We start from the raw sequence: 16,783 nt of genomic DNA, 5'->3' as shown, positions 1-16,783 counted from the left end.
ACCTATAGGAATGGCCAAGATCAAAAACACTGATGACAACTTATGCTGGAGAGGATGAGAGGTAAAGGGAACACTCTTTCATTTGGGTAGCAGAGCAAACTGGGACAGCCCCTTTGGATATCAGAATGGCGATTTGTCAGAAAATTGGGAAACAACCTTTCTCAAGACCCAGCAGTACCACTTTTGGGTATATACCCAAAGGATGCTCAATCATACCACAAAGACATGTGCTCAACTACATTCATAGCAGCATTGTTTGTCATAGCCAGAACCTGGAAACAACCTAAATGCCCCTCAACTGAAGAATGGATGAGGAAATTGCGATACATTTACACAGCAGAAAAAATTATGACAACTTAAAATTTGCAGGAAAATGGATGGAGCTAGAAAACATCATTCTGAGTGAGGTAATCCAGATCCAGAAAGACAAATATCATATGGACTCACTCACAAGTAACTTTTAAACATGAAGCAAAGAAAAATCAGCCTACCATTCACAATCCCAGAGAACCTAGGCAACAATGAGGACCCTAAGAGAGACATACATGGATCTAAACTACATGGTAAGTAGAAAAAGACAAGATCGCCTGAGTAAATTAGGAGCATGAGGACCTTGGGAGAGGGTAGAAGGGGAGGGGAGAGAGAGGGAGGGGAGCAGAGAAAAATATATAGCTCAATTAAAAATAATAAAAAAGGACCATGCATTCATAAGGAAAGAAATCTGGAAACAAACTGTGTCCGCACTAGACATGTACCTTGTCCCCTGTCATCGTTCTGTAAACAATGCAGAGTGACATGTACTTAGCCTGCATGTACAGGTGTAAAGTAAGTAAACCAGAAATGACAAAGCATACAGGCATGTGCACTAGGCAATTGTAATAGGACCTGAGCATCTAGTACCTGCATGAGACTAAAGCTCCAGATACATGGGAGTGGATACCCAGGCAAAGAAACTATAAGAAATTATGAGTGAACTTATGAGAAATGAGGTCAGAAGAAAAAAATGCAACTCTATTAAAAAAGAAAGAACGAACAAAAGAAAGAAACCCTATATTACGAAAGTAGTGTGTATCCCTGTTATATCAGGGTCTCACTACAGAGTTTAAACTGGTCTTAAATTCTCAATCCTCATTTATTAATTGTTTCTTTCAGTGTCTGTGCTGCTGGGGTTATATTTAGAAAGTGGTCTCCTGTGCCAATGCGTTCAAGTGTACTTCTCACTTTTTCTTCTATAAGGTTCAGTGTGGCTGGCTTTAGGTTGAGGTCTTTGATCTATTTGGACTTCTCCTGAAACTGAAAAACTTCTGTAAAGCAAAGGACACGGTCAACAAGACAAAACGACAGCCTACGAATGGGAAAAAGATCTTCACTAACCCCACATCAGACAGAGGTCTGATCTCCAAAATATACAAAGAACTCAAGAAACTGGTCACCAAAAGAATACATAATCCAATAAAAAAAATGGAGTATAGACCTAAACAGAGAACTCTCAACATAGGAATCTAAAATGGCTGAAAGACACTTAAGGAAATGTTGAACATCCTTAGTCATCAGAGAAATGCAAATCCAAACAACTCTGAGATTCCATCTTACACCTGTAAGAATGGCCAAGATCAAAACCACTGATGACAACTTATGTTGGAGAGGTTGTGGGGAAAAGAGAACACTTCTGCATTGCTGGTGGGAATGCAAGCTGGTACAACCCCTTTGAATGTCAGTGTGGTGATTTCTCAGAAAATTAGGAAACAACCTTCCTCAAGACCCAGTAATACCACTTTTGGTTATATACCCAAAGGATGCTCAATCGTGCCACAAGGATAAGTGCTCAACTATGTTCACAGCAGCATTGTTTGTCATAGCCAGAAACTGGAAACAACCTAAATGCACCTCGATCGAAGATTGGATAAGGAAAATGTGGTACATTTACACAATGGAGTACTACACAGGAGAAAAAAATAACAACATCTTGAATTTTGCAGGAAAATGGATGGAGCTAGAAAACATTATTTTGAGTGAGGTAACCCAGACACAGAAAGACAATTATCACATGTCCTCAATGATAGGTGGTTTTAAACATAAAGCAAAAAAAAAAAAAGCCTACAAACCACGACCCCAGAAAACTCTGACAACAATGAGAACTCTAAGAGAGACTTACATAGAACTAATCTACATGGGAAGTAGAAAAAGACAAGATCTCCTGAGTAAATTGGGCGCATGGAGACCTTGGGGGAAGGGTTGAAGGGGGTGGGGAGAGCCAGGGAGGGGAGCAGAGAAAAATGTAGAGTTCAATAAAAATCAATAAAAAAATTCTCAATCCTCCTGACTTAGGTTCCCAAGCCTTGATATCAGCCACCATACCTAGTATAAAATATTCTTTAATAATGAAGATAAATCATATTCAAACAAGGAAAGCTAGGAGACTCTGTTCTTAACAACATTAAACTAGATGGTTTAAACAGGGTTCTTCATGCTGAAGAAAAGAGTATGTGCAGAAACGGAAATCCATACACAGGAGCAGAATACAGACCTGACAGTAAGCAGTGGAACAACACAAATCTTTACAAGGACACACCTCACATTCCTTAAAAGAGTTTCATCAATAGTAGAACATATTCCAGTATTTTAAGACAAGTACAACAAAAAATACCTATAAATAGACACTGAGGGGTCGAGTTTTGATGCTCACATATTCATATAATATGTATATGTATATGAATAACAATTCATATAAAGTAGAATGTCACTTGAATACCCTTTAATAAGGTAAAAATATGTATGATTTGTATCAATTCAGTCAAAAATACAACAAAAAGGTTTAACTAAAAAGCCAAAAGAGGGAATAGCATCGAGTTTTATAAGTAAACCAAGAGAATGCGGAGCAAAAACAGTAAAAGAGACAGAAAACAAGCTAGATGTATAATCCCAGGACTTAAGAAGCTGAGGCAGAAGGATTGGTGTGCGTTCATGGCAAGTTTGAGCTACACAGCAATATTATTATTTCAAATAACTAAAAATGAAAACAGTTCGCAATCATATCACTCACTAAACACCATTTGTAAAGGGTAGATGTGTGGTGATATTTTGTTTGTATTTTAACGAATAAAGCTTGCCTAAATATCAGAGTGCAGAGCTAAGTAAGACACTAGAGGCCAGGGAGTGGTGGCACACACCTTTAATCCCAGGACTGGGGAAAGGGAGGCCAAGGGATCTCTGTTAGTTCAAGGCCACCCTGGGCTTGAATCTGCAGGTTGAATCTGTCTAAAAGAGAAATAGAGCTCACATAAAGTTGGTCACAGTACTTGGGTCCACTTTAATCCCAGCACTATGGAGGTGGAGGCAGGAGTGATATGGCTGGGCAGAGAAGACTTATAAGGTGGGAGGAGACAGGAGCTCAGTGCAGTCTGAGGCAGCAGCCAGAGCAAGCGGTCTGAGGAGGCAGTCTGAGGATAGGATTGCCCCTTCTGTCTGAGCACTGGTGGAGGTCTCCCTAGTGGCTGCTCTGTTTCTCTGATCCTTCAGCTTTCACCCCTAATATCTGACTCTGGGTTTTTATTAAGAACAATTAGAATCCATGCTAGATACTTATCAATTACATACCAGAGGTGGCCATGTTATTCAGAAAAACCATTTTAAATGTAAAAACAGACATACACACTTTTAATACCAGCACTCGGGAGGCAAAGACAGAAGGATCTCTGAGATCAAGGACAGCCTGCTTTACATAGTGATTTTTAAGGCTAGTCTGCTTTATAGAGTAACTAAAGGTCACCCAACAAAGACTTTATTTTTTAAAAAAAGGGTGTGGGGGGGCAGTAAAGAAGGAGAAAAGGACCACTTCCTGGCACCACACAGTAGAGGTCCTCTGCCTTTGGATCCCCACTATCTTCACCATATGAGGCAGTGGTTTCCTCTTAATCATTTCTTAGTTATCGAGATAATAACACAGGCACTGTACACTGCTGCTCACAGCACTCTCTAAGACAATGTGGTTTACCTTTTCGATACTGTTCTTATCAGTGTCTGTACTATATGTTGTATTATCTTTTCAGTGAAGTTACCTGGCAGTCCCTCATGCTCTGATTCATTCTTATGCCCATCTTCAGCTGGGTCCACACTATCTTGATAACTGGAAAAACATTTAACATGCAATATCACAGGTTAATATGTATTCATACAATGTATGTTGCATTATTTGTTTCAAATTTTCTAAAATTATGTCTTCTCAAGTACCACTGTTCTACCTAATTTTTACCAAAGCTAAAAATTAGGGTGACTGAAGGAAATGTTTTGAAAACAAGATTCTTAAAGCCTAAAACTAATTTGAACTGCAAATAATCAATAGATAATGTCATTTTTTTAGATACAAGTACACACAATTTTATGTGTGTACATTAATATAAATACATCTCATCCCATGAACCAGGTACCTCTTCTTCATTAGAGATTAGGAATTATGAGCTATGAGGAAAATTACAGGAAGGCCAAAACAACAACAAAACTCCACAAAATGAAGTTAGCATTTATATGCTAATAAGCAATGTAACTCTTAGTGGAAGCTGATAGGGACCTGTAGTGATTTGGATGATAATGACCCCCATAAATTCATATATTTGAATACTTGTTCCTCAGTTGGTGGAACTGTTTGGGAAGGATTAAAAAGGTGTGGCCTTGTTGGAAAAGGTGTGGTCTTTAAGGTTTCAAAAGCATTCTCAGTTAGTTCTCTATGGGGGTCTTCTTTTCCTTCCCAGTCATCAGTTCGAGAGGGCAAAGGGACAGAAAGCTTTGTACATGGCCCATGATCATGAACGGAGATAGCCCTCTGGGAGACAGACTTCAGTAGTCAGTTCAACTTTATTCTAGAATAGAAGGATCATAATCTTCCTTAAGTGGCATGCTCCTATCACAAGGCTTAGTATGTGGCAGTAGGGTCCTAGCAAAATGGCTGGAGCACTTGCCTACCTGCCCTGTGGGTCATCAAGGGAAGAGTGTTTGCAGGGAACTGTGTCAAGGGTCACCTTTGAGATAAGGTCAGTCCTCCAGGCCCAGTGACATTCTCCAGATAAGGTTAGGTAGACTGCAGTTGCTACGGTAGACTGCAACCTCTGATCAACCAGCAATGCCTTCTAACATCTCTCCTTGCCTGGGGCTTGTGGATCTAGATGGGAGCTTTAGGTGTTCCTGCTGCCGGTTGCCAAGCCTTCGCTCCACCATCATGAACTCTAACCTCTGAAATACTAAACACATAAACTTTTCCTTCTATAAGTGGCCTCAGTCTCTGTGTTTCACCACAGCAATAGAAAAGTAACGAGGACAGGGCCTTAAACCAGTACCTGGTACGGTTGTGAGAAATAGAGTCCACTGCTTCTGACTGAAGACTCTTGTTAACTGTCACCTCTACAATGCTGAATGCAGCTGGTTAGGCGCACTGCCATCTCAAACCCCACAGCCCATGCCAGTCTATTTCATCTGCTGAGACTCCGTTCTAATGAGCCACACGCCATGATTCTCCCAACTCTTTCAATTTCATTTTTGTGTTCTTAAGATCCTAGATAAGACCATAACCCAATTTTCATTTATAAGAAGAAAAACAGCCACACGGTTAATTAAGTAAGATGTTTGGCACCAAACCCTGGCCTTCACATACATACACACATACACACATACACACACACACACACACACACACACACACAGAGAGAGAGAGAGAGAGAGAGAGAGAGAGAGAATGGGATTTGTCTGTTATATGTTTACCTATTAGAATTCATGCACATACAGAAATATAGAAAAGCACAAAAATTAGTTAATGTTTTTCCTATATTTACCTCTGTAAAGCTCTGAATTGTGCGGAGTCATCAGAATCTAGTTCTTGATTTAATTTGGAATAATCAATAGAAGACGTCAAGCCTTTTTCAAGTCTGGCAAAGAACTGCCCTTTCTCTTCTTGTTCTTCTAATGTGTCCAATCCCAACCCCAGGGTACTATGATGGAGCTCAGAAATGACTAATTCTACACAGAAATGAATGATAAACATATTTTGTTAACATGTACAACTTTGATAAAATTAAACAATCCTTTTGCTGATGTTATAGAGGAAACCCTCCACCCATCAAGCATATCAACGAAAGGCTGTAATGTAGACTTTGTGTCTAAGTTGTGACCCTGATTCACTGGGGAGATCATATAATATGATATGTGATAGAAGCTGGGGGACAGTTGAGCCCACTGCTACGAAAGTCTGAAGTACAGTAGCAGTGACTTCCCGATTCACATCTCCCTTCTCACCATTTGCTTCTAAGCTGTCAACACTTAAGATGGAGGTTCCACTGCTCTTAAGAAATTGAGCTTTATCAGCAGACTCCTCTTCTGTGTCCATAATAGGTTGGGAAGCCTTCTTTGTTTTCAAATAGCTCACATTTGTCCTAAGCACTCCTAGGAACAAGACTTTATAAGTTGGTATTCATATTTACATTCAGGTAGTTCTGTTTAGAGAACTGTTATGATCATTATGCCAATGCAAGGAAACTGTCTTAAATGATTTTGTGCATAATGGCTACAAATCTGTCATATTAAATAAAAATAACTAGTACTAGAATTTACAAAAGAAAAACTAATTCTGCTTGATTATAGTACCCTTTGCTCTAAAAAGAACATTTTAAAGGTTTGCATAAGATTCCTAACCCAGTTTTGCTGCTTGACGCTGACTATGAAAAATATGAACCAACATACACAACTCTAGACAGGGAGAGTAGGTTCAAGGACAAATATGAGGGTTAGACAAGTTCCTTGTAAATACAATTTCAAGAAAACACCAGAACATCTCTGAAGTCATCATTTCTCAACGCTGGGAAATTCTCACACGAAGGTATGTGTAATATTTTTTGGAGAGGCAAGGCTATCACAGTCTGTAACACATTTCTGAATTCACCCTTTCTCTGAAACTAAATTATAAGAGATATTAAATGTATTTCATGATTGATTTGTGTCATGGTCAGCCTCTGCTATCAACCTGACAAAAGCCTGGGCTCCAGAATCAAGTTTTTTCCTGGCTTTATGTGAATAGTGGCCTTAAGAACTCACAGTAATTTCCACACAGTTGTACAGAGTTAGGATGTACCCAGAGCCCGCAGATGACAGAGTGCAAACCATAGTGGTTGCTGCTGTGTCAGCTCCTCACTCCGGCTCTAACCCTGGGCTCAGCAGATGTGACCCTGACTCACCAGACAGACCCTTTAGCCTTATGACAAATGAAAAAAAAAATCAAAACCCAACATTCTATGAGAATTTGTTCAGTTTTAATGTTTACTGGTAGGTACTCAAGGCTGATTGGTAATGAATGAATCCCTGTCCTTAGGATGGATATACAGGTCCCCCAGAAGCTGCTTCAGTCTGTGGCAGGACTCCCACCTGGTGAGCACAACAGAGCCTGGTACACAGAATGCATAGTGAGCTCACTGAAAGCTTGTGACTGGGAACAGTGCAGGCTGCACTGGAGTGGAGTGGAGCGGAGTGCAGCTCTCACGTGCTACAGAAGTCTAAGGGGTTGTGCTTCACCTAGCTTTGCCTGCTTCTTTTATTCATGCATCTACTTTGAACTGAGACCTTCTTAAAAACAACTTATAGTTTTAGTTGTTACAGGTAAGTATTTTTGTTCTAGGAGTTATTCTTTCCTTTTAGAATATTTGCATATTTCTGCTCTGGTTTAGTACTTTCTAGACAAAAGGCTTCCATTCTAATTAAGCCCCAAATCTTTGGCAACATTTCCAAAGTACTTTTATCCTATGATATCTTTTTTGAACACTATGGGAAAAATAATTCTAGAAAAAAATTTCTTTATAAGCATACTTAATAGTTATGTGGTTTAAGGAATTGACGAAAAATCACCTGAAGTTTTCACTGAGAAACTCCTTTAATGTAGCACAGTTAAAAACAATTAACAAATAACATCATTGTCAACAACAACAACAAAATCTAAGGGGCACTGTGGAGTCTATGCTAACACAGGAAAGGAGGAGCACTGTGGAGTCTATGCTAACACAGGAAAGGAGGAGCACTGTGGAGTCTATCCTAACACAGGGAAAAAGGAGCACTATGGAGTCTATGCTAACACAGGAAAGGAGGAGCACTGTAAAGTCTATGCTAACACAGGGAAGAAGGAACACTGTGAAGTCTATGCTAACACAGGAAAGGAGCACTTCCCATTCACACAAAGCTCCTAAGTCCAGGAGTGCCATCTGATGTGGAGGGTCCCTGTGGTGTTCAAGGCCCAAAAGCACAAACCCTTGTGTTAAGAGGGAGCTGGGAGATTACTGCAGGACTGTGGGAAGCAGTGACATGAGCCTTACTGGACAAGGATGTTAAGACGAAGGCCTATGACAGCAGGGAAGCAAGGGCTAAGCAAGGCATAGAAGCTGGGATCCAAAGGTGTTTCTAGAAGACAGAAGAACTGAGCATGATGCAATCACACGATGTAGAGGGGAGGGATACCATCAGAGTATACAGAACTTCAATTGTCACTTGAGAGAATCCAGGCTCAACATTGTTGGGGAAAAATGAAAAAGAGAAACAAACAAACCCCACAAACAATAATAAAAGCCATAGGTAAAATCCTCCCCTAGACAGGAGAAATAGAAATGCTATTCGTCATCATAATTGTGCTTAACCCTGACCCACAAGTACGGAGAACACAGTAGCAGTCATGGTTCTTCACAACTGGGGCAGCAGCAGAAGCAGAAGTCTACATCAGACACAGTGTGATTTGTGATTTGATATACACATCATAAACAACACTACATATGATGCCCACCTATTATATGTGTGAGCAACACTTAAGGTCACACTGCAGTTGTAAAATGTGACCAGGAAATCCTGGGGAAAGTATAAACACAGGTCAGAGAAGACAAAGGCATGTGTTACAGCTGAGGCAGTAAATTATTGATTTTCACTACTTAGTAGCAAACTGTGATTCCAAATCCTACTTATTTGTTAATATGGTTACATGAATATAACATGGCAGATTAGTAAGCCACTTGAAATTTATTTATATCATATACAAGATATGATAATATGTAAATTATTTGACTAATCTTAATTTAAATGATCTCAGTGCAAATTAATGTAATAAGACATTCTGAATTACATAATGTGCAACAAAGTAGAACAGTATGAAAATCAAATCAAACCTCAGTTTTCTTTACAGTTTAATGATGCAGTAACTGCAGAATTAAGTCTTGACTGACCTCTTGTGGTCAAATGATTTAAAACTACAAAAAAAATTATCAGTCTTTACCTTCATCAAAATCATCCTCAGTTATCCACCAAGGCACTGTATCTTTCTTCTTCATTTCTCTTTTAGGTTGTTTCAGTGTTTTGCTTGAATTTTCAAAAGAATCATCTGAAAGCTAAATAAGATACAAATTGTTAAATTTTAAAATACAGTTCAAATTACAAAATCCCGGATATGTTTTTTTCTTTAGCTCTTTCACAATTCAATTATACTGACGTCACATTTGGAATTAAACAAGGAACCATGGTGGTGGAATGAAAACAGCCCCCGTGGGCCTACAGGGAGTGGCACTACTAGGAGGCGTGGCTTTGTTGGAAGAAGTTGTGTCACTGGGGGTGGGCTCTGAGGTTTCAAATGTTCAAGCCAGGCCCCACGTCACTCTCTCTTCCTACTTTCAGCAACCTCTCCAGCACCATGTCTGCCTGAGTGGCACCATATTTCCTGCCACGATGAAAATGGACTAAAACTCTGAAACTGTAAGCCAGCCCCAATTAAATGTTTTCCTTGTAAGAGAGTTGCTGTGGTCATGGTGTCTCTTCACAGTAATAGAAACCCTAAGACGGGAACAAAACAAAATATGAAAATATGATATACATACTTGCTTAGAAAACAAAGAATAGACCCCCATATTCTGGACATTTTCTAGGGTCTAAGAGTAAGCGGCAATTTAGAAAACTTACTACAATGACTCTAGAATAGTCTCTGTGAGTGAAAAAATGAGGTAACAGAAATAAACATTCTGCTCCAGATATTAACCAACATGTCCCTTTCTACTCCTTAGCTATTTTTTTTTTTTTACTACAATTCTGAATCCCTTTTTCTAACCCTAGTTACCTCCCTAGCTTCCTCTTCTCCTACTTTCCTGATTATACACCTGCTCGGTGCCGGATCTCCAGTACCTAGCAAGTGGTACCTGGAGCAAATGTGGGATTAAGGGAGGAATACTAGAGTCTGTTTTACATTGGGGTGGGGGGATACAGGATGAGTTCCTCATCTCTACCTCTCTTGTACTCTTATCTAGCTTTTCCTTTACAGAGCAATTCTTGAATTAATTGCTCAGCCCCATAAAATGTGGTTTCATCCAAAATGGTTTCCCTCAGGGACCAGGAGGCTTTCTAAACGCCTCCTGCAAAGGAAGTGTGATCAAGTAATCCGCTGACCACGTTATGGAAACCAACACCTCCTGGAAGGCTCTACCTATGAACTGAGGTGCATCCTTCTACTAGGCTCCTCTTCAGTTCTGCGGCCTCACACACAGCTAGTTAACAGCTAGGGGCTCCTGAGCCCACTTCTTCAACACGAGATTTCCCCTACACTACATTCCTCTTCCTTTTCCATTCTCACTCTGCATCCCCCCCCCCAATCCCCCACCCCCGGACGCCCTAGGAAGAATCATGTTTATCATGTGCCTTCCCAGGGGCAGGGCTGCACCTGGTTCCTCTCACTTTATCTTTAAATAACCTCGCAGAGATTTCTGATGAGAAACTGAAACCCAGAGGGATCGATGGCCCCCACTGCAACTGTTAAAGAGTGATAACAAGTAGGACCCAAACTAACTAAGGACTCCGCCGAGGGCTGTCTACTTCCCACTACTGCAGACAGCTATCCATTGGGACAATACCAGGGTGAGTGACTAAACTTCCAAGATGATATATTTTTACCTGCTACATGGAAAATACTCTCAACAACTTGATGGAGTTTTAATTTTTAAAATGCTTAAAAAGAATTCATTGTCTTCCAGGTAAGGAAAGGGAAAGGTGTAACAAAAAAAAAATCACTTTATTTCAACCTGGACTTCTGGTATCTCTATCACTTTCCAGTTTGTCTTTAAACATTACTACCATATTGAAACGTTCCACCCCTTGCCCTCAGCTCCGCGGTTTCTCTGTCTACATACAGGGCTAGAACCATTGCCGATTCCGAGCGATGGCAAAGACAGGAAGACAAAGGATGATGGCCCATCCTTCCAAAACACTGTACGTGTTCTGCCTTTCAAATCTTCTACACTGCTTCGCAGGCTATTATCATCAAACAAAAACAAAAAGCCTGGCCCACACATAGTATCAGTATCAGGGAAGATAATGAAGATTGGACCCTTCATAAATGAATATGCTGTTGGTGGGAATAATAGTGTGTTGGGAGCAGTGAGACCCCAGATCCTGAATTTCTTGTAATCCCCTGATCTGAGTGCCTACAGCTGTTCTGAGCAGGAGACCTTCAGGAGTTCCTGATGGCAGGAGAGTGGTTTCTGGTGGGTTTGGCTGGGGCGTGGCTATTTCTATATAATCTGCCCCTGAACACAATAAAGGGGGCATTCTGGGGGAATTCAAGGATGACCCGTGTCGCTGTCTCTCTGTCTGTGTCTGTCTGTGTATTTTAACCTCCAGCCCCCTTGCCCGAAGCTCGCGAACTGGGTGCCAGCGCACAGAGCGCAGACACGGGGGCGCGGTGAGCGGCAATTGTGTATGACACAATTTCACTTCTAGGCACATATTCAGAAGACATTAACATCCATCCACACTCGAAGTTGTATGGTTATTCATAGTAGCATTGTGCATGACTGTCCAAAGTAGAAGGATCTCGATGTCTGTTATCTGTAAACTTAACAGTATATCCACAGAATGGCAAGCTACTCACTAAAAAAAACTGATGTCAAGACATGCTATAACACAGGACTGTTGCATTGGAAACACTATGTTAAGTAAAAGAAGCCAGCCTCCAAAGACCAGACATACAGTAGGGTTCCATTTCTATGAAGCCAAAATAAGGGACAAAAAGCCAATAGTGGTTACCCAAGCCTGGGGAAGGACGAGCGATGAATGCATTCTACAGTTGACTATGGCAAAGGTTATAAAATACTAAAACAGTGGTCACATACATTTTAAATGGGCGAGTTATATGGTTTATAAATTATAACTGAAGAAAGTTAACTTTAAAAAATTGGGTTTAACTACTCTCTTAAAACCAGATATTGAATCATATCTTTGAGCAAAATGTTTGTTCAACAATTTATCATAATGATCAAGGGAGTTAGCATGCTTCTTAGAAACCATGATGTGGTGTGTGTGTGTGTGTGTGTGCAAGTGTGTGTACATCCTTGCTCACGTATGCATGCCACATGTACTATGGAGGGAATGCTACATTCACTGGGAACTGCTGGGATAGACTAGATAAGATGATGGCATTGCGCTAACAGATGCCAGCGTCTGAATGAGAAGGAACCAAGAGCTTCTGGGTATCTTCTGGAGGTGAGATGAAGGCATTGTGCTAACAGATGCCAGTGTCTGAAATGAGACGGAACCGAGGGCTCCTGGGTATCTTCTTAGGAGAGGCTGAAGGGATGAAGGGATGTGCTTGCTGATGCGGAGGTTGTGTCTTTAGAGGAAAGCTAAGGAGGGGTCTTAGGTGAGATTTACAATAAAGCTTGAGAAGGCTTGAACTTACCTCCTTCATAAATTGCTCAAATTCTTCATCAAGCTCTTCTTTGGAATAGTGAGCCATACTTAGTAATTTTCACTTCACAAAGAAAGCATCCAGAAGTATTTAAGGCACTGGAAACCCTAACTGACAAGACATAAAAATAAATCTCTTGAGGAAATCATCATTGAAACAACACTAAATGCCTGAAAAACTTCATCAAGACAGTATAAAAATCACAATTACGATATGCTAGTGGAGTCCTAATTCACTGGAGCAAACGCTTGTGAAGGTTTCTTCTACTCACGGTCTGTAATTACATTTCATCCAGTTGTTAAGGGGAGGGCTCCACATTTTCCACTGTGTTTGTATTTGTCTCTACTAAAATCTCTCAAAAACCAGGTCCTCAGAGAGAATTTTTTTTTTTTTTAAAAGCAGGAAGTGAAAACAGTACTTTCTCCTTGTAAAGAACAGCACAGTTCGGGCTGCTTGATTCAAATTAATGGTCTTGCAAAACAGATTTCCTACAAGCAGGGATGATGTTTCCAGACATAAAGTGAATTTATAAGACTCAGAATACAGTAAAGAATTTAGTGGTGCATGCCTGAAATCCCTACAATAAGGAGACATAAGGCTTTCTAGTTGGAGGCCAACCTGGGCTCAATTAAGCACAATTAAGTAATGCCTAGTTTAATGATATACGCTAATCAGTACGAAGTGTTTCTTTGGAATTAAAGGTAGGATAACAGAAACAATGCCCTGAATATCTTGACGGTGATCCAGCCAAGTTGCAGCTCCTCTGAGCTCAACTCTTTCCCCTGGGTGAGCCCATCTTCAGATCTGTCCTAGCTTTTGGATTCAACTCTCTGGGGCAGCACAAACCCTGGTTGCTTTTCTAAGGGACTGGGGCGAGGACTCGAGTGTATAATATTCACTCCAACCTGCAGGGCAACACCTAATGCCTTTATTTGCATTTCTGACCAAGAGGTCCAACGGAGTTGGACAAATAGCTTGGTCAGAGGTGGACCCCACGAAAGGGCCCTCGTACTGGTGGTGTTCAGGCTGCAATTAGTGCAGATTTTGGCGGCTGGCGCGAAGCAAAGACGCATCCGACTTGGAGTTCGGGCAGAGGAGCGGAGTAAGGCTCAAATAAAAGTTGGGGGCCCGGCCCGAGGTACAACCTGGAAACAGCAAGAGGGTCGTGTGCAGAGACAGCGCCTGACCTACCTGCTACCAAGAGCCCGCGCTTTCCCGGAAAGTCCCGGCAGGCCAGCTGTAGTCAGGGCAACAGACCTCCACAGGCGGGCGGGCTCCCGCAGTCACGTGACGTGACCGGCCACATGACACACTGAGCAGCCACACTAGCTGTACGTTTCCCGGAGACTTTGCAAATGGAAAACGGAACCACCGGGCTCCGCAGGATGCTACGCCCAGGAAGGGAGGACTTGGGCAACGCAGCAGCGCGCACACCCCGCTTTTCCTACGCTCTTGTAAATCCCAGCGCCACAAGCCTGACGCGAGGACGGGACGCAAGCGCACAATCCCGAGCCAGCGCACGGCTTCCTGGGAGTTGTAGTTTAATCCCCCGGTGCTGCTTCTTCCGCAGAGGCTGCTCTTCATTCCAGTCGTTCCCACCCTTTGCATTTGAACATTGTTTTCTAGGTTGAAAGGATTTTTTTTTTGTTTGTTTTTCGAGACAGGGTTTCTCTGTAACTTTGGAGCCTGTCCTAAAACTAGTTTTTGTATACCAGGCTAGCCTCGAACTCACAGAGATCCACCTGCCTCTGCCTCCCGAGTGCTGGGATTAAAGGTGTGCTTCACCACCGCCCGGCTTCTAGGTTGAAAGTTGTACAAATAATTTACGAGGTTGCATCTCCTTCACGTAAGAAGCCATGTATGGGTGTTGTGAGTGGAACCCAAACCTGGTAGAGCTAATTCTAGTGTTAGGAGAAGAGAGGTCCGCCACCTAGTGGACAAACATTTGAAAATACACACTATCAAGATTCTCAGTAAGACAGCCGCACTTGCAGAGCTGCTCTGGTTTTTCTGGTGTCCTGCTTTTCAAAGCTCTCTTCTATGGTGACTTGCTTGAGTTTTTGCGTTCTCTTTCTCCCACTTCCTCTTCCCATCCCCTTTTTTCCCCTCTTGATACATACACGCACAGACATGTTCTGCTTCTCAGAGGACACCATATTGGAATCAAAGTAAAATCTTCAAACAGTAGAGGGGCTTGTGCTGGGCATTATTCTGTACTTCCTTTCTATTTCTAAAAATTCTGAACGTTTCACTCAACAGTACATACTGCCATCTGAGTGTTTACAAGCCAGAGACTTTCCTATAAAAATGAAACAGAAACCTGTTTGAAGCTCCCATTTTTTGAGCACGTGGTGGGAACTTTCCATGCATTATTAAACTCTTACAATTTACAAGTCAATTTAATTCAGTTTATGGTCTGGTTTTTAGTCTTGTTCTGAGTGAGCCCAGTCCCTGTCCTAAGTACAGCGGCACCGTGAAAGAGACAAGTAGCCCAGGCAACGGCTAAAGGAGTGCAGGGAAAAGCGTTACGGCGACACTTCATGTAGACAAACTGAGAAAGTTTGGGGACTTTCCGCCTGTGGTCTCACCCAACACACAGTTTTTTTTTTTACCATCTACTGAGCATTCAATTAGTAATTTCACTCTTTGTACTAGTAGATTTTGCTCCCCCTACCACATATGAGGCCCATCTTCTACCACCTTTACCTTGCTCAGATTCTGAAATTAGCAACCTTCACCATTTTTGCTGAGACTTTCCTGGAGGTTTGAGTCACTGAAACTCCCAATACGGTAGTTCGAATATAATTGGCTCCCGTAATCTCATAGGGAGTGGAAAAATTAGAAAATGTAGCTTTGTTGGAGTGGGTACAGCCTTGTTGGAGAAAGTATCACTGTGGGAGCAGTTTTTTTTAAATATTTATTTATTTATGCAATATTCTTTCTGTGTGTATGCCTGAAGGCCAGAAGAGGGCACCATTACAGATGGTTGTGAGCCACCATGTGGTTGCTGGGAATTGAACTCAGGACCTTTGGAAGAGCAGGCAATGCTCTTAACCGCTGAGCCATCTCTCCAGCCCCTGTGGGAGCAGTTTGATGTTTCCTATGCTCAGGATGCAATCCAGTGTCTCAGTCCATTTCCTGTTGCCTGCAAGATGCAGGATTCTCAAGTACTTCTCCAGCACCTTCATTTTGCCATGCTCCCTATCATGATGATAATGGACTGAACCTCTGAAACTGTAAGTGAGTCACCCCAATTAGATGCTTTCTTTATTAGAGTTGCCATGGTCATGGTGTCTCTTCAGAGAAATAAAAACCTTAAGACACTCCCCAAGTCATGAGAACAACTTTAGCTCCATTGCAAACCCATAGTTGTCTCATCTCCTTTCTTGATTGATTCTTTGATAGCACACAACCATTATGAGAAGATGTCCTTGTCTGTCTTTCAGAGTAGGTTTCACGAGGCTGTAATGTCTTCATGCCTTTCTCCCTAAATCTGTAAGCGATGACTGAGCCTGCACCCCCCCCCCCCGACCTGCCTTATCTCTTTCAGTGACCCTCCTATCTCTCTTCCAGCATATGATTTGGAGCTTCACCCGTTCTTACTGACCTTAAACCTTACGAGCTGTTTTCATGGCTCACTCTAGCTGCCAGTGGGAGTTAAAACATGCTGGGGATCCTCTGTCTAGCATGCCACTTTCAAAATACTCACCCTGTTCTGTATTTATCTGCTCTTGAGTGTACTCTTTCTCCCTATCAGTCTATCCTGGGGAATTATTTCCACCTCATCCCTCTTTTGTTAGATTTTCCAATTTTGCATCCACCCACACCAGGCTACTAAAACCTTCTTGGTGGTATCATGAATTTAGTCACTGAGTGTTGCTAGAAGGAAAAAAAGGTCTCTACTACATAACCTTAATTGATATCAAAATCTTGTTTGTTTTTGTTCTAAATTTCCCTTGAGTTCTAGTGATCTATATGCAATTACCCAATTCATATATATTCACATGATATTCTAGAAACATCTCTATTGCAATGGAAGCCTTGCTT

The 16,783-nt window shown here is 41.5% G+C and overlaps 1 protein-coding gene across 2 annotated transcripts in view; it reads right to left on the bottom strand.

The window, feature by feature from the left end:
• Cep162 (centrosomal protein 162) overlaps positions 1 to 14,160 on the bottom strand; it is a 76,251-nt gene extending 62,091 nt beyond the window's left edge. For both annotated transcript variants that reach the window (XM_041679853.1, XM_041679854.1), the window contains exons 1-6: positions 13,928 to 14,160; positions 12,728 to 12,847; positions 9,287 to 9,398; positions 6,283 to 6,429; positions 5,823 to 6,006; positions 4,059 to 4,126 (exon numbers count right to left, since the gene is read on the bottom strand). In XM_041679853.1, coding sequence (XP_041535787.1) covers positions 4,059 to 4,126; positions 5,823 to 6,006; positions 6,283 to 6,429; positions 9,287 to 9,398; positions 12,728 to 12,784 — 568 coding nt within the window. In that variant the 5' untranslated portion in view covers positions 12,785 to 12,847; positions 13,928 to 14,160. The remainder of the gene's footprint in view (positions 1 to 4,058; positions 4,127 to 5,822; positions 6,007 to 6,282; positions 6,430 to 9,286; positions 9,399 to 12,727; positions 12,848 to 13,927) is intronic.
• Positions 14,161 to 16,783: the final 2,623 nt, after the last annotated feature.

Source organism: Microtus oregoni, unplaced genomic scaffold (assembly GCF_018167655.1).
Source record: "Microtus oregoni isolate MIOR12 unplaced genomic scaffold, Mior012 000032F_ref0000030, whole genome shotgun sequence".
Classification (NCBI taxonomy): domain Eukaryota; kingdom Metazoa; phylum Chordata; class Mammalia; order Rodentia; family Cricetidae; genus Microtus; species Microtus oregoni.
The sequence above is the reverse complement of the archived record's forward strand: the minus strand, read 5'-3'. Positions and strand labels throughout refer to the sequence as shown.